Consider the following 22,122-nt stretch of genomic DNA (forward strand, 5'->3'; position numbering starts at 1 on the left):
TCCGCGCTTGAGGCGTTTATGCGCGCCTGTACGCCAGACCTGCCCTGCTACCCACAGCACATGGCACACTGTGCAGAGAGGTGGAGAGAGGCGATTGGGATCCCCAGCCGGAGTCCATACTGCACAGAGAGAAGCAAGGGATCTGGTTGCCTCCTTGTTGTAGTTTACATGTGAGGGGGGGCCGGAGCCAGACAGCGGTACATCCTCACGCCACCTCCTCCTAAACGGAACACACAGCACAGATACACTTGAACCTCAGTTCCCTGGTACAGACCTCAGATAAGTATGAGGAGAGTGGATATACGGGGTCATTTTTAGGTACACCAGGGGGGCATTCCCAGATGCCTTCTTCCCCATATTCTTGGAGGGGTGAGGGAGAGAGGAAAGGGGCAAAGAGAAGAGAAAACCTTGTAACACATCCTTTCTCACTGTATCTCTTTACAGTCGATCTTGCTTAGACTGTCATTATTTTTCCACCTTGCCTGAAGGTCTCTGTCCAATGGCCCTTTCGTCTTCTCCCTGCCTATCTGTCGCAATCCTAACCCGTCCCTCTCTACTGTCTCTCTGCCTCTCCGTGCCACCTGCCCTGTCTCCATGGTTACCATAGCTTCCATCTGCATATTTTAGGAATGAGTTTGTGTCCAGCTGGAAGGCATTGTGGGGGGTGGGGGGGGCGGAAGGTGAGGAAAAAAATCCCAAGGATCTGGAAAACTCACCTGAGATCATTCTTACTGGAGGCCACCAGACACAAGATACTAAAATAATGTTTCTGGAGAAGGAGGAAGAGAAATATTGCAGGGAAGCTACCCATCTTTACTAGCCACCATCTACGGGGTGCCGACTATGTGCCAAGTACTTCACATATATTATTTCCAATACAACAATGCTATACAGTAGGAAGTTAAGCAAGTTCCTCAAAACCTCACAGCTCTGTTTCTATCCTATTCCAAAGACTGGGCACCCGGCACAACATCTACACCCTTCCGAGTCAAGAGGCTTCATTCCCAGGGCCATTTTCTCTGACATCTGGGATAGTCTTCTTGACTAACTCTTAGATTTTATGTCCACTCTGAATTCCTTCCGTGTGTGTGTGTGTGTGTGTGTATGAAAATAGGACTCCTCTCCCCCTCCCTCCCACCATGCCCCCCTTCAGCAAGGGCTAGAAGGAGCTGGAAGGCAATAGAAAATGTAGGAAACACTGGGCTCCTTTCCTGCCTCCCCAACTCTAATTTGTAATCCTTCCTTCCCCAAACTTTCATCTTCTCACAGACATGGCAGCAACCCACAGGGCGGAAAAAAATAGAAAAGTAGTATTCATTGGTGGTGCTGGAGGGAAGCCATGTAGGACTGGAGGGAAGGCTGAAGTGATGGAGGAGAGGCCAAGCTGTGAAGTCCCCGTCACAAAAAGACTGATCCTTAAACGAACAACCATTTCATTTCTCTGCGGCAGCTTCCTCAATCAGTGTCCCTCGGTGAGTTCTAAGTGCGAGCTCTCGCTAGCCAGGAGCTCCTCCATCTGAGATGAGGTCGGAAATAACCGAGCCCGGGTCGACTCTGCAACCGCCTCGGTCTCCGCGCCACGCCGGGCTTTCCGAGCCTGGGTTCCGGCCGCCTCTCCCCCTCCCTGCTTCTCCTCGGCTTCGAGTGGGCGGGTCTCCCGGCTGGTCTTCTCCTAGATTGGCCGGGAGAATTCACCAATGGGGGGCCCTGGGAGGCGGGGCTAGCGCGCCGGCCGCTCGAGGAAGACCTGCAAATTTCAAGTTGGCTGCGACGTGGGCTCCGCGTGGGGGAGGGGCAGCAGGTAAGGCTCCGTCCGGGTGGCACTGACCTGGTTCTGTCCAACACCTCCGGAACTGGCTTACCGGGACCAAGCTGCTCGAGGTAGATAGACAGCGCTTTCTGGCAGCCTGTTGGATCACCCCCCTCTGGTTTCCTACTCTTCTTTCCCTTTCTCTTCAGGGCTCCCATTGCTGTACCGATTATAGACCATAGAACTGCAGTTTTCTAACGCGCATAGGGGAGAGATACTAAAGCACCCAGTGAGAAAGATTCACCCTTGTATCCCTGACTTTTTGCTATGGCATCAGTTTCCCCCGAATCTATTATTATTATTCCCTTGTCTAAGAGTCAGACAAACTCCGTGTTTTCTATTAAGAATCAGCTGAAATATTGTCTCCTACCTGTAGCTTTCCTGAACCACCTTTTCTTCTTCCTTCCTTTCTTTTTTTCCCCCCTTCATAATTAATCGTTCTTCAGTCTGACGGTAACATTTTATGCGTACCTTTCTTAGAACACTTAGTATGAGGTCTCTAATATTTCTGTTCTAAGAATATAAGGTTTTGTAGGCAGGTTCTTGTACTTAATACAGTGTCCAATAAAGTTTACTTGAAAAGAATTGGGAAGGCCGAATTTTAAACTCCTATCATAATTAGGGAACAATTAATAAAAGATGAAATAAGATACAATACATACCTAATTAAGATCTCTTAAATTAGTGGTTTGTAATGTAGTTGCTCCCACAGTCCAGAGAAGGGAGACTGGGATGGTGAAGGGAGGCTTGACGAATCACAAGGGCTCAAGTTTGGAAGAGCCCTCAGGAATCATACATTCATTCATTCACTCATTCATTCAGCAAATATTTATTGAGCATCTACTATATGCCAGACACGATGCTAGACAGTGGGGAGCATAGTGACTCCTCTACTTTAGACGTGCATCCCTCCTCTGATAAACCGTATTTAGCAAATTGTTACTCATCTTCTACTTAAACATCATTAATAGGAGGACTCCGTAGCTCACTTTGCAGGTCATTCCATTTTTGGATATTGTTTAATTAATATCCAGCAAATATTCTTGTTTTAAATTTTTTTAATGTTTATTTATTTTTGAGAGCGAGAGAGGATAGCATGAGTGAGGAAGGGGCAGACAGAGAGGGAGACACAGAATGTGAAGCAGGCTCCAAGCTCTGAGTTGTCAACACAGAGCCCAATATGGGGCTGGAACTCACGGACCACGAGATCATGACCTGAACAGAAGTCGGATGCTTAACCAGCTGAGCAACCCAGTCACCCCAATATCCAGCAAATATTCTAAATGAATATGTAGTTCAACAAAATGCATCCCTCACCTCCATTGTAAAAGAAGGAGTGCTGTCCTGATGGAGGCGTTCTTCTTTTTTTTTTTTAAACATTTTATTTATTTTTGAGAGAGAGAGAGACAGTGTGAGCAGGGGAGGGTCAGAGGCTTTGAGCTAGCTGTCGGCACAGAGCCCAACGCAGGGCTCAAACCCGTGAACTGTGAGATCATGACCTGAGCTGAAGTCGGCCACTTAGCCGACTGAGCCACCCAGGCGCCCCAAACGCAGTCTTAAAAATAAAGGAAACCATCCCCTTTGATTTCTGATGAAAGAAGTAATGTACATTTATTCTAGAAAAGTTGGAAACACATAAAGGTACAGATGAAAATGTCTCTTATTTCATGACCATATGATGGTGATAATCATTATTATTATTGTATTATTCTTTTTTTTTAATGTTTTATTTATTTCTAGGAGAGAGAGAGACAGCGTGAACAGGGGAGGGTCAGAGAGAGAGGGAATCACAGACTGAAACAGGCTCCATGCTCCGAGCTGGCAGTCAGCACAGAGCCAGACGCGGGGCACGAACCCACGAACCGCGAGATCATGACCCAAGCGAAAGTCGGACGCATAACCGACTAAGCCACCCAGGCGCCCCTATTATTGTATTATTCTAATATCAATTTCTTTTCGGCATGTATCCGTGTGTGTGTATTACATAAATCGGGCTATACAACATATAATTTTATATCACGTTTCCCTCCACTTTACATAGTGAACTTTTTTTTTGCCTTTAAGTATTATTTGAAGTCATTTTTCTTTCTACATGATAGCCTAAAATGGATATTTGATTTTTTTTAACCATTTATTTTTTTTGTTGGACCATTTAGGTTATTTCAGATGTTTGGCTACCATGGATAGCTCTTTGATAACTATGTCTTTAATGAACAGACATATTTACATGTCTGACTATATATATATGATAACTTCTTTAAAGATAGTTGTTTTTTTTAAGTAGGATTACTGGATTAAGGATATGAACATTTAAAAGGCTGGTGGTTGATGCAAGCAGTCAGATTGCTCCCCTGAAATATTGTGTATAAATACAATCCTTCCAGTGAAGTATGAAGAGTGTCCATCTCAGAAAAACTGTGGCAACCTGATTATTCTTTAAGTCTTTGTCAATTCGGTAGGTGAAGAGTGGTTTTATGGGTCATTCTTTTGTCAATTGCTTAGTCACGTCCTTTGCACATTTATTCTATTGGTATGATTTTTTTTGTTTGGATTTCCATGAGTTCTTATGTAATAAGAGTATCAACTCCTTGTTTCATTTATCACAAATATGGGAAACCCTAAATATTAGAGTGCCTTAGGCCTCAGTCTCTGGATTTCTTTTCTCTGTTCACATCTCACCCAGTCTCATGGTTCGAAATATTTGTATCCTGATAACTCTACCAACTTAAACTCCATTGATACAGCAGTTTTTGTTTGTTTCGCCCACTGCTATATCTCTAGCACTTGAAACAATGCCTGGCATATAACAAGCACTCAGTAAATATTTGTTGAATGAATTAAGATGGTATTATTGTTATTCCCATTTCACAGATGAGGAAACAGGTTTAGAGATATTAAATAAATTGCTTCAGGTTGTTTAGCTAGAAAATGACAGGACTGGAATTCAAATCCACGCTCTTAACTGCTACATGTACTGCCCTTCTTAAATTTGGTGTCATGGTTTTTCTGTATGTTTTATTGAAATCTGCTTCTTAGTAACTTTGACCACCATACAGTGAGGCATAAACGGGAACGAGTATCATGTATATGAGATGTTGTTGTTTGGGGGAAGGAGATTGCAGGGTTGATGATAAGAAAAGCAGTTTGGGACCAGATTATAGAAGACCCTAGATATCCTCAAGAATTTAGATTCAATCACAATCTTTTTTTTTTTTTTTTTTTTTTTATTTCTAGGAGAGAGAGAGAGACAGCGTGAGCAGGGGAGGGTCAGAGAGAGAGGGAGACACAGACTCTGAAATTGGCTCCAGGCTCTGAGCTGGCAGTCAGCACAGAGCCCGACGCGGAGCTCGAACCCACGAACCGCGAGATCATGACCCAAGCGAAAGTCGGACGCCTAACCGACTAAGCCACCCAGGCGCCCCAATTCAATCACAATCTTAAATAGAAGAAACTCACTGTAGACTCCCGACCTGAGTGCAATAGAGATGGATAGTTTAGTTTTCCAACCACCAGTTTATTGCCTCAATTAAATAAAATTTCGTCTTTTTTTTTTTTTTTTTTTTTCTTCCACCCCATGTCCTTGGAGGTCACTTGATTCTATGTGGAAAGGGAATTCAATTTGTCTAACCTCAAAGCTCACGGCTTTTTCTTGACTCCTTACTTTTTTCCAATCAAAACAGCTCCTGTCCCCACGGATAGAACTGTGTCAAGTGGAAAGATCCCTAAACGAGCTGGTAGTGTCCTTTCCCTTGAAAAGGCCTGAAGAAGACAAGCTCACAAATTCTTATTCCTTCTCTAGTGTCGATGAGACATCCTTTCTCCCCTAATATGTCCTTTTAATCAGATCACAATTTAATTTATTAACTGACAGCTTATTTTTTCCTCACATTTTTTGTTGGACCTAAAACTTCTCCAGATTCCTCAGACACACATTTTTTCACCCTCTCCTTCCAGCTACATATTATTAATCTCACCTAATAGTCTGCTGCTATATTTTTAAAATTTTAAATGGTTATTTTTCTCTTATTACAAAAGCAATACCTTTCAGTATAGAAAACAAACTCTAAAATACACAGAACACCCCCAAAAAGCAAAAACCCATCCCCTCAAATTAACCAACATTAATTTTCAGTGTATGTCCTTCCAGAACAACTTGTGTATGTGTGTGTTTGACAGAATAGATTACTTTATACACATTCCAAATCTTTTTTTCACCAACTAATCTTTTGTTGAGTGCAATTTGTTGAGCTATAGATTTCTTGTTTAGAGTATTTTTTGTATATTAATTGAAGAACAAATATTATTAATGGAAGACCTGCAAAGGGAGCTGGGGATTCCTCGTACTAAAGATGTTTAAATAGACACTACCGAACAATTTACTAAACCTGGTTTATCAGAGGAAGGATGCATGTCTCAAGTAGAGGCATCACTATGATCCCCATTGTCCGGCATGTGTCTGGTATATAGTAAATGCTCAATAAATATTGGTTGAATGAATGATTGAATACATGATTTCTTTTTTTTAGAATTATATAATATTTTTAAAAAATTTTTTATGTCTTTATTTTTTTATTTTGAGAGACAGAGACAGAGAGCGAGCAGGGGAGGAGCAGAGAGAGAGGGAGACACAGAATCCCAAGCCAGCTCCAGGCTCTGAGCTGTCAGCACAGAGCCCAATGTGGGGCTCGAACCCACGGACTGTGAGATCATGACCTGAGCCGAAGTTGGACGCTTAACTGACTGAGCAACCCAGGCACCCCATGAACACATGACTTCTGAGGGCTCTTCCTAACTTGAGACCTTGTGATTTATGAAGCCTCCTCGCACTTTCCTGGTCCCCCTAGCTTTCTCCCTTATCCCATCACGTTAAGGGCGCATACTAGCAATGAAATTTAATATTGTTGATTTTGAACTTGGTCACCTGACTGAAGTAGCGTTTGTCCACTTTCCCCACTGAACATTTACTCCCCGCCCTTTCCAAAATTGAACTGGACAAAATTCCCTATATATATACTCCACCCTTAAGAAGTGGGAAGTTCTACTCCCCATCTTCAGGATGGAGTCTATCTAATTTATTTGGAATTCTACACAAGAAGTTTGTCTTTTCTCCCCCATGTTTTAATTTATTTAATCATTTCTTTATATCAGTGTGGACTCATGGATATTTATTTTGTACTTTGGGGTTGTAACTTAATACTACTTTATTTATTTATTGCTCAAATTCTTCCAGCTTTGGCCATTGGGCTCTCTTTCAGTTGACTCTTATGCCCCTTTGACATAGCCCCATCGATGTCTGTGAGTTGTTGTTTTGAGTACTTCTTTACTTTCTGGCGCAAGAAGATGCTTCAGGCTCCCCCTGGATATTTCCTGCCCCAGGCCTTAGAATCAACCATTTCTCCAGGAAGCCCTGGTTCTTTGTGTTGGAAAATGGTCTTAGACACCAAGATCTGAGTGCTAGGTGTGCTCTTTGCCAGTGGGATATCATCTCTTACAAGTTTCATTTTCATTTGATAACTGTATCCCTCATCCTATCTGCCTTCAACTGGTCCCTTAAGATTGCTGACAAGAGGTAGCATTCTGCTACTTCTAGTAACAGAAGGAACTTTCAACTCATCAGAGTTGATCACTGTGGGGCGGGCTGCCTTGGGGCAGAATGGACACCGTCTCTTTAAGAAAATGCCACTGAAAGCTAACAACTTACAAAGTGGAGTACTGCACTGGGAGGGCTTTTGAACCAGACACCTCTACTGGTCCTTCCAACTCTAAGATTCTGTGGTTATAAGTGGTATTACAAAAAAAATAAATGGATTGTAATGGTTCTCCTTCCCCCACCGCCTCCCACTGAGGGTGAGACATGATGTACCCCACAGCGCATGGCACACTATCTTCTCCATGGTAGATGCTTAATACAGGTTTTGCCGAAATTCACTACATTGGATTGAACTAGGACCTGGTTGGGTGTGGAAAGCCACGGAGAGAAAGAATTCAAAGAGTAGACAGCAATATGCAGATGGTGACAAATATCAAATTATCTCAGGGATGGAGGGAAGCTTTATCTAAGGGTCTAATCACTTTCCCTTTTGTGCTGCAGTTACACTACATGGCAGTTATCCATCCTGTTGGGACTATGTCTCATCCATGTGTCTGCATGTCTAGAAATACCCTGCCTGGTACACTGCCTTTCCTATCAACAGCTGTTGAATTACACTGGCTTTTTGGGCCCTCGGGGAAAGGATTGAGTGTCTTGCCCCTCCCTGGCTTCCTATCATTCTACCATACTTTTCTCTTCGTTTTTGTCTTTATCAGGTTTTTCTCACCGGATCGCTGAATACCCAGGCCCCCTCCACCATGGCCAGTCGGGGTGGGGGCCGGGGTCGTGGCCGGGGCCAGCTGACCTTCAACATGGAGGCCGTGGGCATTGGGAAGGGGGATGCTCTGCCCCCACCCACCCTGCAGCCGTCTCCACTCTTCCCTGTGAGTGTCTGCACCCCTTCCCAGGACTCCCACGTGCCCCTGGCTGACTGTATACAATCCAGGGTTCCTTGTAGGCTGTCACAAAACTCATCTTGCCCCTTTCTGTCTCTATGCTTTCAACTCCCATGGGCTGTTTCTCAGGCAATGTAGCTTCTCACACTCCCGGCTCCCCAGCTTTCAAAATGCTATACTGCTCGCCACGTTTTTCTTTGGCCTTCTGTTCAGTGGGCACATTGGATTGAACTGGGGGGAGAGAGACCCTTCTAGATTTGCCCTCTAGTGTTTGTTCCCTGAACTGACCGCTGCCCCTGCTTCCGTAGCCCTTGGAGTTCCGCCCAGTGCCTCTGCCCTCAGGAGAGGAAGGGGAATATGTTCTGGCACTGAAGCAGGAGCTACGAGGGGCCATGAGGCAGCTCCCCTACTTCATCCGGCCAGCTGTCCCCAAGCGAGGTCAGTTGGAATGCTAGCATCATGTTCTGAGCGCCTTTCATGAGCAGTGTGCCCTGGACACAGCACCTCTACGGGCCAGCGAGGCTAGAGGCAGCACGGGAGGCTCACTGTGTAACTGGGGAGATCCTAGCAGTCACCTGTGCATCCGAAATGCATTACAGCGTCCACGGTTCATTCGGAGTCCCGCAACAGCCTTGGGGTGGTAGGCTGAGCACCAAGATGCTCATTTCATTGGTGCAAATGGGATGTATCAAAAGGTTTCACAGCTTGGATATTACGGGCACTGAGCAGTTAGAAGGGAAGCTGATGCTGGGTCTCTGAGAAGCCCTCCTAAGTTTAACAGGATTAGAGGGAGGTCAGGGAGACCAGAAGGGACTGGAGAAGGGGAGGCGCTGGGAGGCTTGGGAGAGGGCATATTTACCAACAGGTGCGGAAGGGCAGTGTTTGAGTATATTGATGAACAGTGCTCTCCGATTGAAGCCATAGGGGCTCCAGCTCAGAAGGATGAAAGACCTGCCTGGCAGCCCCATTAACAAGGAGTAAAGGGAGTAAAGGGAAGACTGAACCGCTAGTCTCTTTCCCTCTAGTGTCCTCCCACCGTATCACACCACCTCTCAACAGAGCCCTGCCCTTAGGTTAAGGGAGATCACAAAACATTGTAATTTTGGGTGGCAAAGGGTTGAAGGTCCTTGCGAAAGCTGATCCCCTGGGCTCTGGGCTTGGGGTGAGGGCACAGTGTCTGAGTATTGAGAGGGCTGGGTCCTCAGAAACAACCCTGTTCTAAGGCTCTGAAAGGATAAAACTTTGACCCTTGGCCTCTGACCCCTCAGATGTGGAGCGTTACTCAGACAAATATCAGATGTCAGGGCCGATTGACAATGCCATCGATTGGAACCCTGGTAGGTGATGGGCCCTTTCATTGACTGCCCTTTTTTAAAATCCTTGAGATGCCGCAAGCCACCAGCCCATCCACCTGTCTCTGTCCCCTCCTTCACTCTATATAGTAGTTACAAACTGGAGCCCTAGATGTCCACGCAAACACTCTCAGACTCTCCCCGAAAAACCTATTAAATGGCCCCCACCTCCCTGGAGGCATGCAAGCCACAGTTTTGTTCCAAGTCACTTTGACCCGACCCCTTCCTTCCTCACCATTATCCTGACTCTTACTTCTCGTTTAAAACCAGTTATTCACAGGAGACCCCAGGCAGGGTCTTCCTGACTTTTCTGTTTCCACCGTTCCCAGATTGGCGCCGTTTACCCCGTGAGCTAAAGATCCGAGTGCGGAAGCTACAAAAGGAACGTGAGTAGGGGCCCCTGGGTGGCTCAGTTGGTTAAGCATCCGACTCCAGCTCACGTTGTGACCTCGTAGTTTGTGAGTTCGAGCCCCATGCGTCGGGCTCTGTGCTGACAGCTCAGAGCCTGGAGCCTGCTTCCGATTCTGTGTCCCCATCTCTGCTTCGCCCCTATTTGCACTCTCCCTCTGAAAAATAGATAAACATTTAAAAAAAAATTTTTTAATAAAGAAACGGGAGTATATCTGGGGAAAGGAGGCAGAAGAGAGAGTCCCTTGATCAGCGGGACAGCCAGGAATGTTGGGGGGGGGGTCCTGTCTGCCCTCCCAATTCCTACCCATTCCACCCAGTATGGTAGCTGGGTGCCATGGTGGCCACATGAGGGCAGCAGAGTGACACGGTCCCGGGAAAGGGGTAGGGTGGCCGCTAACCAGGAAGTTTGCTCTCGGATGATTCACCTTTTGACTCCCTGGCCAGGGACCACCATCCTAATCCCCAAGAGGCCCCCTAAGAACACCGAAGACAAGGAAGAGACAATACAGAAGCTGGAGGTGAGGAGGAGCTGTGCCGAGAGACCACCTGGGCCCCAGACCGGTCCCCTGTCCTTTGGCCCATCGGTGCCTCACTCTTTCCCTTCTCTGAGCTGAGTCTTGAGCTTCTCCTTCTCTTCATCTTCCCATCAGACCCTGGAGAAGAAGGAGGAAGAAGTGACTTCAGAGGAAGACGAAGAGAAAGAAGAAGAAGAAGAGAAGGAAGAGGAAGAAGAAGAGGAGTATGATGAAGAAGAACACGAAGAGGTGAGAGGGCTCTCCTTCCACCTCAGCTCTTCCACCTCAGCTCCCCTCCCTTTCTCATAAGCTCTGGGGGTCTCAGCTCCATCCACCAGAGGTGTTCTCTCCAGAGGGTCGGAGAGCCAGAGGAGATGCCCTCAGAGGATAGTGCCCTCCACTTCATGTGCCCCCAGGCTCTTCTCAAGAGCAAACTACAGCCACAAGGGACTTCCCAGGCCTGGAATGGTTTAACGGGGGGACAGCGGAAGGGGGGGGCAGCTGACACACTGGGAGGGAGGAGAACGCTGAACACACGCCTACTGTGATTTCTTTTTGTTCTCTTTCAGGAAACCGACTACATCATGTCGTATTTTGACAATGGAGAGGACTTTGGGGGCGACAGTGATGACAATATGGATGAGGCCATCTACTGAAGAAGGACCCTGAACAAGATCTTGGACCCTCACATCGCTCTTGATGGAAGATACAGAGAATAACTGTCGCCATTATTCGGTTTTGTGGACAAGCAATTCATGTGCTTGGAGTCCAGATAAACTGGCCCTGGAGACAGGAAAGGAGAACGATGACAGACAGTTCTCTTCCCCACCCTTCCCGTCCCTCTACCCTTGTGTCACCTCTGATAGCTTGGGAGAAGGGCGAAGGACCAACGTCTTAACTGAATGAGAGAAAGAAGGGGCAAAGAAGAACTGGAATTGTTAGAGCCGAGAGAGCTGTACGCATGCTCCCCTCCCCACTTTTTTGTAGTGAAAGATAATTGGGGTTGTATTCAATTCGGAGGAGTAAGGCCAGCTTTATATTTTTAAATAAAAATTTTTATCTGTCTGTCCAGGGTGAGGCCTGATGGAAGAAGCCTAGAGAAAAGAAGGGAATGCCTAGCTGGGCCATTCTTCCCTTACCCCTCAGAGTCCGTGTGACACGCTGGGCCTTACAGCCTTCCTGTCCCTTACCCCTTCCCTGTTCTAGCCCTGTCAAAGAACATTCAGGAACTCATCTATGAGGCTGTGCAGAGTGGGTAGTAGAGAACAGCCCACGCCCTGTAAGAGCATCTGGGTCCTCAGGCCGCTGGACATGATTGTCTCCTTTCACATGTGTTCAACAGGCACACAGGCCTTCTCTTTCCCACACTTGACCTTGATCTTGTCCTTGTTTACAAGTAAAGATTACAGCTATTTTTGTGAGAGAGAGTCAAGAATGCCAGGTGCAGGGAGGGAGTAGGGAGGAGGCGCCCATTCGTCCTCAGCACACACCTTCTCCCAGACCCGAGGGATCCCCTTTGAAAGATGTGTCTATGCAGAGGGGGCCGCCATTCTCCACTTCCTGAAGCTGCTTTGTGGCTGGGCAGTGGTATCTCTTTGAGTCCTTCCTTTGTGGAACTAGTTAGACCTTCTCACTCCCTTCTTGGGGCGGAGGGGGTAGGCGGTATTGCTTTACAGGAAGTAAGGAGGGTGGGGAGGAGGGGAGTGACTTAGGGACACTCACAGCCCAAAGAGATGCTTCCTCACCCACACAGCTCTCCCTGGGGTGAAGTCACTTCCCGAGGCTCTGATTGGCTCCCGAGGAAGCCCTCACCGAGCCGATTGGTTGCAGTCACTTGACATGCAACAGTCACGGGCGAGCCGCGTGTCCAGAATAGGAACCGAATAAGGAGGCAGGCACAGATAGCTGGGATGCTGTCATAGCGACCCTCCTAAACATTTGAAAGTCATAAAGAGGGGATGTGGGGAAACCTTCTCCAACCGTATTCAGGCAGGTCGACTGAATTCCATACAGCATCGAGTGATACAGAGGCAATCTCATGTTAGATTATTTCTACCCCCGTCGTAAAAAATGAATCGGAGCTGTGAATCCATTGAGGGAAAGCACCTTGAAAGTCAGGCTTGGGTGCAGTAATAGGTAGAGGCAGCCAAGAGAACAGAAAAGGAAACAGGAATTGAAAAAGAACATTCCACAGTTATTGAGCAATTTGTGGCGATTGGTGTGTTTCCTTTTCTAGCTCTCCAAGGTGCTGGGTGAGTGGAATGGGAGGGGGAGGGGCGACAAGTCCCCGGGGGTTTCCCATAGTCACGCTTTTGCCTGTCATTGTTGATGGGGAGAAATCAGCAAGAAACAAACATAAAAGACTGAAAAATCTCCTTTAGCCTCCCGCCCCCGCCCCTGCCCAGCCACACCCACCAGTCCTACCTGATCAGCTATATCTGTGTCTTTGTCGGGGGCACAGCCATCCCCCCCACATCCCACCTAATGCCAGCTTGGGACCTTAAAAGACTCTAAGACAGAAGACAGTAGAGGAGAATAGGAGCACACTCGTGCCCCCACCTCTAGGTATATTTTTTCCCATCAAATGGGAGAGAGGAGGAGAAAGGTTGGAGTGACCCCTTGGGCTCAGTTGTACTGCCTCACAAACAAAGTCAGAAAGATCAGACCATTCTTGGACTCCTTCCCAACTGGCATCCTGCCGCTCCTGGCAGGCGACCTCACCGAACAAACGAACAAAGCCAGAGACACGGGATCCAGCAGCTTCCCCAGATTCCAGAGCAGTTCCAGGCAGAGCTCGACTGTTTCCATTGACCTCTCCCCTACTTTCCATCGTCCTGTCCGGCAGGCTGAGGCCAAAGCCTAAGGTCCAGTGACCAGTGGGGACTGCTGTTTCTCTGCAGGACCACCTGAGAGGCTAGCGGTTGAGGCTCTGTTTGCAAACACTAAAGAGAGTGCTTGCTCAGCGCCATGCTACCTGCCTGCTAGGGCTGCCCACAGACACAGCCAGGCCTGTGCTGGCCCCAGGCAGAGTGGGCTCTCTGGGAAGAGTCTTATCCTTCCCCACCCTATGTTCTATCCCTGGCTTCTGGTCCCCTCCCACCTTAGGCAGGAAACTTGAGAGTTGAGTCTCCAAACTTCACAGGGACTCAGGTGCTCTGAGGGAGGGCCGACTGGGAAACCTGGATGCATTATGTAGTTGAGAAGATGGGGAGTGGAGACCCAAGGAAATTAGAAGGTGGGATGTCAGGTGAACAGGGCACCCATGGTTTGGGGAGGAAAAGACAATGATTTCCTTCAATTCATTTTTATTGCCGTTTGAACTTTGAAAGGAAGGAAGGGTGGCCTGTAGGCGTCGGCTGGTTGAGAACCAAGCCAAGGGGAAAGGCTCTCGACTCAACTGAGCAAAGCACTGATTATGGTCATATGTTTACAGAATTTCACCATCGCACAGCCTTGTGCCCTTGGCAAAGTCATGACACGTCTGCAGACCTCAGTCTTCTCGTGTGTGAGACAGAATTGGGGTTAGATATCCACCGGGAATCCTTCAAGCTGGTGTTGACTCACCTGCAAGGGTCCAAATGGTTTTGAGAACAAAGGTCAGGACGTGTCCAGCTGTTGCTGAACTCATTCCATCTTCTGAATTTCCCCACCTATTTTCAGCTTGGGCAAGCTAAAGATACCTCAGGCACCCAGCCAGTCCTTTCCAAGAAAGGCCTCAGCCCCAGTAGCAGAAGGATCAGCAATTCTATCAACTATCGAGGGAGGTGACAACCCCTGCAGCAGAGTTCAAGGTCACAATCTGCAAGCCCGGACTCAAATGAAGCTGTTTGCTGAGAAATTTCTGACCAAGGAAGGGGCTGGGGGAGCAAGTCTTCTTCATCTCGCATCATATTATCATGTCTGGCTGGAGGACAGAGATGAGGAATGAGCTAGACAGGAATAGCTCAGTTAGTTAGCTAATCTGGCCAGACCGGTGGTGACCCCTTCTCCAGTGACCTTTCTCCTACTGAGCCTCACTATTTCCTCAAGGTCATTTGGGACCAGAATGCTGAAAATAAGAAGTTCTGGTTCCCTAGTATCACTCCAGAAAGATCTTTGCTTTATCCCCAACAGAACTTAATTTGGCATTTTGTACCCTAAAGAGAAGGGATCTTCCCCCGGCCACCCTAATGGGACTCAGTGGGAAGACAAAGCTCTAGTTCTAACTGCAGGACCTGAAAGGCTAAGGCCCAAGGCTTTTAAGACCTTTTTAAGGTCCAAGAATTCCTCACACCCAGGCCTGACCAAAGCAGGGAGAGACTATGTCTCGAAGACCTCTGAGTCTGGTCCTATTCTCCATTCTCAAACACCTCCTCCTCCCTGGATCCCCAGCTGTAAGCTGGGCTTCCCCAATCTTGGACCCCTACCTCTCCCTGAATGTTCCCCACCCCGTGACTCCATTTCTCCTGGTATATAATGGTCAATAGAAAATATCCAAATCCTGTCTTTGCCATTCTTTGTTACATTCAGGGCAGCACTGACAGTACTAGAATGGGAGGGAGATTAGTGAGACCTTTGCCTTACCAAAGGATGGGGGGATGAGCTCACCTAGGTCAGGGTCACAGATATGGGGTATTTCCCATCGTGGGGAGAGAACAGACAGAATCCCATTTGGACAGGTTTGAAAGAGCCATGGTACTCATCCTCCTTCTGCTCAGCTAAGGCAGAAGACACAGCTATTCTGGAAAGGAGATTCCTTCATCTGAAGAGGTCAAAGTCACTCTTTTACTTTATTTTTCTGAGGCAGGAGTGGTTAAGAGGAAGTGAAACAAAGACGGGCTCAGTGGGCAAAAGGGCAAATGCTGACCAGCCCTTTTCTTAGTCCTCTGCTTCCTATCCCCAAGCACCCCCTGGCCCCTAGACCGTCTCTTCTGTCTGACCATACGTGGCTGCTCTTGGCCCCTCACCTCTCCCTTACTTGGCTAGCTCCTGCTTTGAAGCTTGCTCTTCAGCCTGAGCCACCAGTCTAACACCTGTCCAGAGGCATCAGGAATGTCTACAAACTTCCCAGGAGCTGGACTGGGCCAGGTCAGGAGGTGTGACTTAGGGCCAGAAAGACCTTAGCCCTCAGACTCATTCTTACTGTCTTTGGTGTTCTTTTCCTCTTGTTGACTTCTCTCCACGCCTGTCTTTCCACGTCTGTCTTTGCCTCATGTCTTTAGCGTTGTGGTGCCTAACTTGGGTTATTTATGGGTGATGTAGTAAGGAATACTGGAATTGCACAATCCACATAGTACGTCTTCCAGAGGGGCCATTATGCTTTTAAGATTTGGTGGAGGAAGATAAAATTATTGTTATGCTAAAACCACACAAATACATTGTGCAGTAGAAATCAAAATGTGCACTTTTTAAACATAAACTAGGTACTTTTTTTTTTGGCCAGCTAACGTTTTTGACTTCCGACAGGCTCCTCTGGAGTGTTCCAGAAGCCCTGGGGTAAAGTGTTCATTCTCCCTAATCTTAGGGGTCCCTCAGAGGAAATATTTGAGAAGCTCCACTTAGAGGTAATAACTTAAGACAAACCCAGACACCAGCTGGGAGTCAGGCAGGGACAAAGGAGTGAAGCGGGTGAATGCAATACCGGAGAGTGCGGTGCTAACTGCGAATGAGGCCCTGCTGGGCCCTTCTAATGGGCTGATGCCATGAAGGAATGTGGGCTGGTTGTTACCAAATATAATTGCTTTTCAAGAGAAGCCAGAACAGTTGATTTGGGTTGTTAAATGCTTACCACCAATTCAAATCTTTAGGATGAAACTGTACAGGTTTCTAAATGGCTACAGGCTGATTCCACCAATGGCCCCCCAGTTTGCTGCCCCCTTACCTCAACCAATATCTCTTCTACTTTCCAAAGATGTATGAGGCTCATCTGGGCTTCCAGGATCTCAGATTCTGTTCTCAGGTGCCTGAGATTGCAGGGACTTTGCAGCTGTCCCCTAGGAGAGCTTGAAGAGGTAGGTAGGACTGAAGAGAAGACTCCGGGTGTCCCAGGCAGGCTACTCCTTTCTCCAAGAAGAGCAAAGGAACCATTGGCCATGGCCTGTGCACCCTTTCCTTGATCTACAGGGATATGGAGCTAAAAACATCTTGGGGTCTTGAACAGAAAGCAAAGTTTCCTTCAAGTTGGAAGGTAAGACAAGCATGAAAAAGCCGGAATAGAGTGAAATGGGAGAAGAGGAGACGAAGGAAGGATTTGCTGTCGATCTGGAAAGATGAAGGAGGAAGTCAGAATTTAGACAGGTGAAGTGGAGAGGGTCGTCCGCCACAGAACCATATAAGGGAAGCACAGTTCTCACGCCCCCGAACCCCCACCTCCCCTCCCAGCAACTGAAATCCTTCCTCTGTCTATCTGTCCAGAGTGTTAAAAATAACCAAGTCAGGCACCCAGCCCAGCCAGGACATTTCCAAGAACCTGTTCACCGACCATTTGATTGACTGGTTCGCAGCTCCATCGCCCCAACAAAGGAGAAGAATGGATCTTGCTTGACACCTGAACGCTCAAGGGACATGAGACCCACACTCCTGTACCCATGCTCTTTCTGTTCTCTTCGCCCATCACTCCCGTTGCCTGGAGAGGGGCAGTCAACTGGGCATCAGAAAAATGCCAGCCTGCAGAGTCTCTTTTTTCTTTTCGCCTTACAGAATGGACCCAGGAAAGAATATAGCAGGCTCAAGCCAAGGGAAACTCAAGGCAAGACAGAAATCACTGAAATTGGCTAAATTGAGCCTCAACGGAGGGCTCGCCCCCACTAGCTTCTGTTCTACTTGGTCTGGTCCATCTCAGTAAAAAAAAAAAAAAATCAAAGGAGATGCATTACCTTTGAATAAGGGGTCTGAGAATTCTCTGCAGTGTCGCATTGTATGCCCAGCACTCTCTGTTCCTCGCTTTCTGTCTCTGAATGGTGGGAAGGAAGGTTTCCCCTGAAGGTGTATAGTGAACAGTTAAAAAAACTCAGTTCATTTCCAGAAGGGGACAAGGTTAATCCAGAGGCCTGTGAAGCTCTCTGGGAGTATGAGAGAGAACATCTAGTGCTCCCTGAGCTATATACCATGAGACGCAGGGAGTATGCGGAGAGCCAGCCCTGGAGATGGGCGTCCCAACCTCTCCCCTATCACAATGAACTCTAGGCTGAGTCAGCTTCTATACATGGACTTCTTCTCTGACCGTTTTGTTCGCTTAATACAGGAAGGGGGAATCACGAGGAGCAAAGAGAGAATGGCCTTATTTCAGCTAGCTCACAGAGGAAGAGCCATTTTGGAGACATGCCTGGGAGTGAACGAATCAAGACAGTGGTGGATCTGCCTCCACTTTTATTTTAGATAACAAGCACTTGTTTGCCTGTTCTACCACTTCACGTATTTAAAAAAATTTTTTTTTTCATTAACGTTTATTCACTTTTGAGAGATAAGAGTGTGAGTGGGGAGGGTCAGAGAGAGAGAGACACAGAATCTGGAGCAGGCTCCAGGCTCCAAGCTGACAGCACAGAGCCCGATGCAGGGCTCGAACTCATGAGCTGCGAGGCCATGACCTGAGCCAAAGTCAAACGCTTAACCAGTGGAGCCACCCAGGTGCCCCACTTCCCATATATTTTTAAAATCAGCATAGGGGCGCCTGGGTCAGTTAAACCTCCGACTTTGGCTCAGGTCACGATCCCACGGTTCGTGGGTTCAAGCCATGTGTCGGGCTCTGTGCTGACAGCCAACTCAGAGCCTGGAGCCGGTTTCAGATTCTGTATCTGCCTCTCTCTCTGACCCTCCCCTGCTCACGCTGTCTCTCTCCCTCTCTCAGAAATAAATAAAACATTTTTTAAAATCCTCAGCATAATCTTCTGAGGTAGGTGTTATTTCCCACTTCACAGGTAAATAGACTGTAGCTCAGAAAGCTCGTCAAATGGTGGAATTAAGATCAGAATTTAGAGGGGCGCCTGGGTGGCTTAGTCGGTTAAGTGTCCGACTTTTGCTTGGGTCATGATCTCGCGGTTCGTGGGTTCGAGCCCCGCATCGGGCTCTGTGCTGACTGCCAGCTCAGAGCCTGGAGCCTGTTTCAGTCTGTGACTCCCTCTCTCTCTGACCCTCCCCTGCTCACGCTGTCTCTCTCTCTCTCTCCTAGAAAGAAATAAAAAATATTTAAAAAGAAAAAGATCAGAATTTAGATAGGGGCGCCTGGGTGGCTTAGTCGGTTAAGCGTCTGACTTTCGTTTAGGTCATGATCTCACGGTTCGTGGGTTCGAGCCCCGCATCGGGCTCTGTGCTGACTGCCAGCTCAGAGCCTGGAGACTGTTTCAGATTCTGTATCTCCCTCTCTCTCTGACCCTCCCCTGCTCTCGCTGTCTCTCTCTCTCTCTCCTAGAAATAAATAAAACATTAAAAAAAAAAAGTTTAAAAAAAAAAGATTGGAATTTAGATAGTTCAGCTCCACACTATATTTTTTTCTCCTGAGTAGTACAGGAAGGCTGATCCCTGAACTTTTTCCAGGTTTTAGACTCACATATTGGGCCAGAACCTGTAGCCCTGGATTTGTGGGCTCTCTGCAGAGTGTTTTCCAACTTAGGAAATGGTGGTGAGTGACGGGTAAGAACAGAGAATGAGACAAAAATTTCTTCTCTTCTGGTCCAGAACTGTTGAGGTCAGGGTGCTTGAGATAGGGGTTATGACCAGTGGATGGTCAGTAACATATTTTCCTTATCTACCTTTTGTATTCCATCGCCTGGAAATAGATAGTCCAAGGATAGATAGTCCAAGACTGTTGAAAGAACTGGGCAAGACACTCCTTCACCCCACCCCATGCCCTCTAGTTCCTATGTGATTGTTGACCAGGTGCACGGACAGATCTGTTTAAACTTCTTCCTCCAAGGGGCTCAACCCAAGTTACAGCCTTGTGTTTCTGGTCTGTTCAGAGGTATCAAACTAGCCAAGGCTGCTGGCTGTGGGAGTTCTTGCCCTTGTCTTGTTAATTTTACTTTCTCTAGCTCTTCTCTCCCTTTAGATCAGTTTCTTGCTGGGGCGCCTGCGTGGCTTAGTTGGTTAAGTGTCCGACTTTTGCTTAGGTCATGATCTCGCGGTTCGTGGGTTCGAGCCCCGTGTCGGGCTCTGTGCTGACAGAACCTGGAGCCTGTTTCAGTCTGTGACTCCCTCTCTCTCTGACCCTCCCCTGCTCACGCTGTCTCTCTCTCTCTCTCTCTCCTAGAAAGAAATAAAACATTAAAAGAGAAACTTTAGATCGTTTTCTTGCTGTCTTCTCTCAGACCTTGGTGTACCAGGTTGGACCTAACAAAGAAATGATACTAAGAACTGGATCCCCTCTAGCGGCTGTACACGGAGGTTATAGTTATAGCTCTTTAAAAATTAAAAGGCACATGAGAAGAGCATGGGAAAGGAAGACCCAAAATCTACCCAGTTAAGTGGAGAAATAGCTGGGCCAGTACCCAAGGAAGTGTACTTGAGAGCCTACATGCAGAAAATGTCCTGAGGTGGGGCGCCTGGGTGGCTTAGTCGGTTAAGCGTCCGACTTTCGCTTAGGTCATGATCTCATGGTTCGTGGGTTCGAGCCCCGAGTCGGGTTCTGTGCTGACTGCCAGCTCGGAGCCTGGAGCCTGTTTCAGTCTGTGACTCCCTCTCTCTCTGACCCTCCCCTGCTCACGCTCTCTCTCTTTCTAGAAATAAATTTTAAAAAAACCTTAAAAAAAAAAAGAAAATGTCCTGAGGTAAGGTAGAAAATGTGTGTAGAAGGCAAAAGAAAGTCTGAGTGGAGCCTTCTGTGCTCGACAGGAAGCTCTAAAGGATGAGTTTCCTCTGAGTTGAACAGCTGCCTTCCTTCCTCACATTTTGCTGCGCTATTCAAGACGGTCATCGCTGAACTAGCGGAGCTAATTTAATGAAACAAAAATAAAAATTCAGTTCATCAGTCACACCACCGCACTTCAGAGCTCAGTTGCCATGTGTGGCGAATGGCTACCATTTTAGTGAACATGCAGAATATTTCCATCATCACGGAAAGTTCTGGTGGATGGCGTTGAATTTGAGGCGTTAGGAGAGGATGCGTTTGTTCCAGTGGTTCGAGGATCAGAGCTCTAACGGACCTCAGGTGTTGGTTATCTACCCTGTCCCTGCTATCCGCTTCTCAGATCTTGTCCCATTTGCCTGGCTGTTTACACCAGCAGCCAAGCTTTCTCTCCATCTCTTCCTTCTGCCCTCTGGCCTGCTCTTGTCCTTGCTCCACCCCTCCAGTCCCTGGAAAACAAGCTGCACAAAAACTTTCCATCAACTTCGACCTAGTTTCCTGGTCAAATTCAAGGGGAAAGGGAGGAGCCACTAAATTCCTCAACAGGTAAGAAAAGGAGGCAGCCCAGGTAAGTGTAAAGGAGAGAGTCACCATGGCAACTGGGAGCTAGAGACTGACACCTTGGGAAAGAAAAACAGAGCCAGAAGAGAGAAGGGCTCCTGTGAATGACAGATGAAAGAAGATTGAAGTGGGAAAGAATCTTGTCAATCTTTTCAATCTCACCTTCTCAATTCACGCTGATTTTATGAACTACAGGAGTCTGAGGTTTGTAATTAGCCCATGGAAGTTCTCAGAAAAGCCACCCCCCAAATTCCCAGCCGAGGACCAGGAGTAGATCTGTCTGCAAAGGTTTAAGCCAGAAACCAGGAAGTACATTAACCTCTGGGGTCTCCGGGTTCTTGTACTCGTCACCCCTTTAAGAATATTAAAAATCAGGGCGACTGGGTGGCTCAGTGGGTTAAGTGTCTGACTTTGGCTCAGGTCATGATCTCACCGTCTGTGGGTTCGAGCCCCACGTAGGGCTCTGTGCGGCCAGCTAGCTCAGAGCCTGGAGCCTGTTTCAGATTCTGTATCTCCCTCTCTCTCTGACCCTCCCCTGTTCATGCTGTCTCTCTCTCTCTCTCAGAAATAAATAAAACATTAAAAAATTTTTCTTAAAAGAATAAAAATCATTTCAGTTAGAGGTGGATTTGTGGTAGCCATCTATTGTTATCAACCTAGAAGTAAGAAATAGGAACCGCAGAAGCATATCCTAAGGGATGAGGGCAGGGTTAAATATTCAAACCCTGAGTTACAAGGATGTGTTTCTTCTACAGGACCATGCTAGGAACAGCAGAGAGAAAAGATGGTAGCAAATACTCCAAAGTCTAGATCCTTAAGTCCTGAATGATTATAATCTTATGTCTTACTGTATATAAACCATGTCTAGCTGAGAAGAAACTGCAGCATGACAGCAAATTATAAAATAGGGAACTTTAAACCTTTCCTTTCAGATTCTCTCACCAATCTTAGTTCTGGGTCTTTCAATAGTTCATTTTATTTTGTAACATACTTTTAGTAGTGACTACACCTAACCTGGGGCTCAAACAACCCTGAGTCCCATACTCTACCAATTGAACCAGCCAGATACCCCATGGGCTCATTAAAAAACTTTTTTTTTTAAATCTTTAAGTAATCTTCACACCCAGCATGGGGCTTGAACGCAGGATCCCAGATCACCCTCCACGGACT

At 47.2% G+C, this 22,122-nt stretch overlaps 1 protein-coding gene across 3 annotated transcripts; it reads left to right on the plus strand.

Annotated features, from left to right (window-relative positions):
• The first annotated feature begins 1,719 nt into the window (after window positions 1-1,719).
• POLR3GL (RNA polymerase III subunit GL) lies at window positions 1,720-11,639 on the plus strand. Of its 3 annotated transcripts, none has more exons than XM_077753650.1 (8): window positions 1,720-1,801; window positions 8,117-8,284; window positions 8,605-8,734; window positions 9,565-9,633; window positions 9,978-10,034; window positions 10,504-10,577; window positions 10,710-10,823; window positions 11,144-11,639. In XM_077753650.1, exons 2-8 carry the CDS (start codon window positions 8,159-8,161, stop codon window positions 11,228-11,230), a joined length of 657 nt encoding a protein of 218 aa, XP_077609776.1. In that variant the 5' UTR covers window positions 1,720-1,801; window positions 8,117-8,158; the 3' UTR covers window positions 11,231-11,639. The 3 variants fall into 3 exon arrangements, with proteins under 3 accessions (XP_077609776.1, XP_077609788.1, XP_077609782.1); XM_077753656.1 differs by having other exon boundaries at window positions 1,795-1,881; XM_077753662.1 differs by lacking the exon at window positions 9,565-9,633.
• Window positions 11,640-22,122: the final 10,483 nt, after the last annotated feature.

This window comes from Crocuta crocuta, unplaced genomic scaffold (assembly GCF_008692635.1).
Source record: "Crocuta crocuta isolate KB4526 unplaced genomic scaffold, BGI_CrCroc_1.0 scaffold620, whole genome shotgun sequence".
Classification (NCBI taxonomy): Eukaryota; Metazoa; Chordata; class Mammalia; order Carnivora; family Hyaenidae; genus Crocuta; species Crocuta crocuta.

What these genes read in the sequence shown, in the direction of transcription:
- POLR3GL (XM_077753650.1), top strand. Translation starts at nt 8,159, where the DNA reads ATGGCCAGTCGGGGTGGGGGCCGGGGTCGTGGCCGGGGCCAGCTGACC. An exon ending in GCCAGCTGTCCCCAAGCGAG is followed by an intron (nt 8,735 to 9,564) that starts GTCAGTTGGAAT and finishes CTGACCCCTCAG; the next exon opens with ATGTGGAGCGTTACTCAGAC. An exon ending in AGACAATACAGAAGCTGGAG is followed by an intron (nt 10,578 to 10,709) that starts GTGAGGAGGAGC and finishes TCTTCCCATCAG; the next exon opens with ACCCTGGAGAAGAAGGAGGA.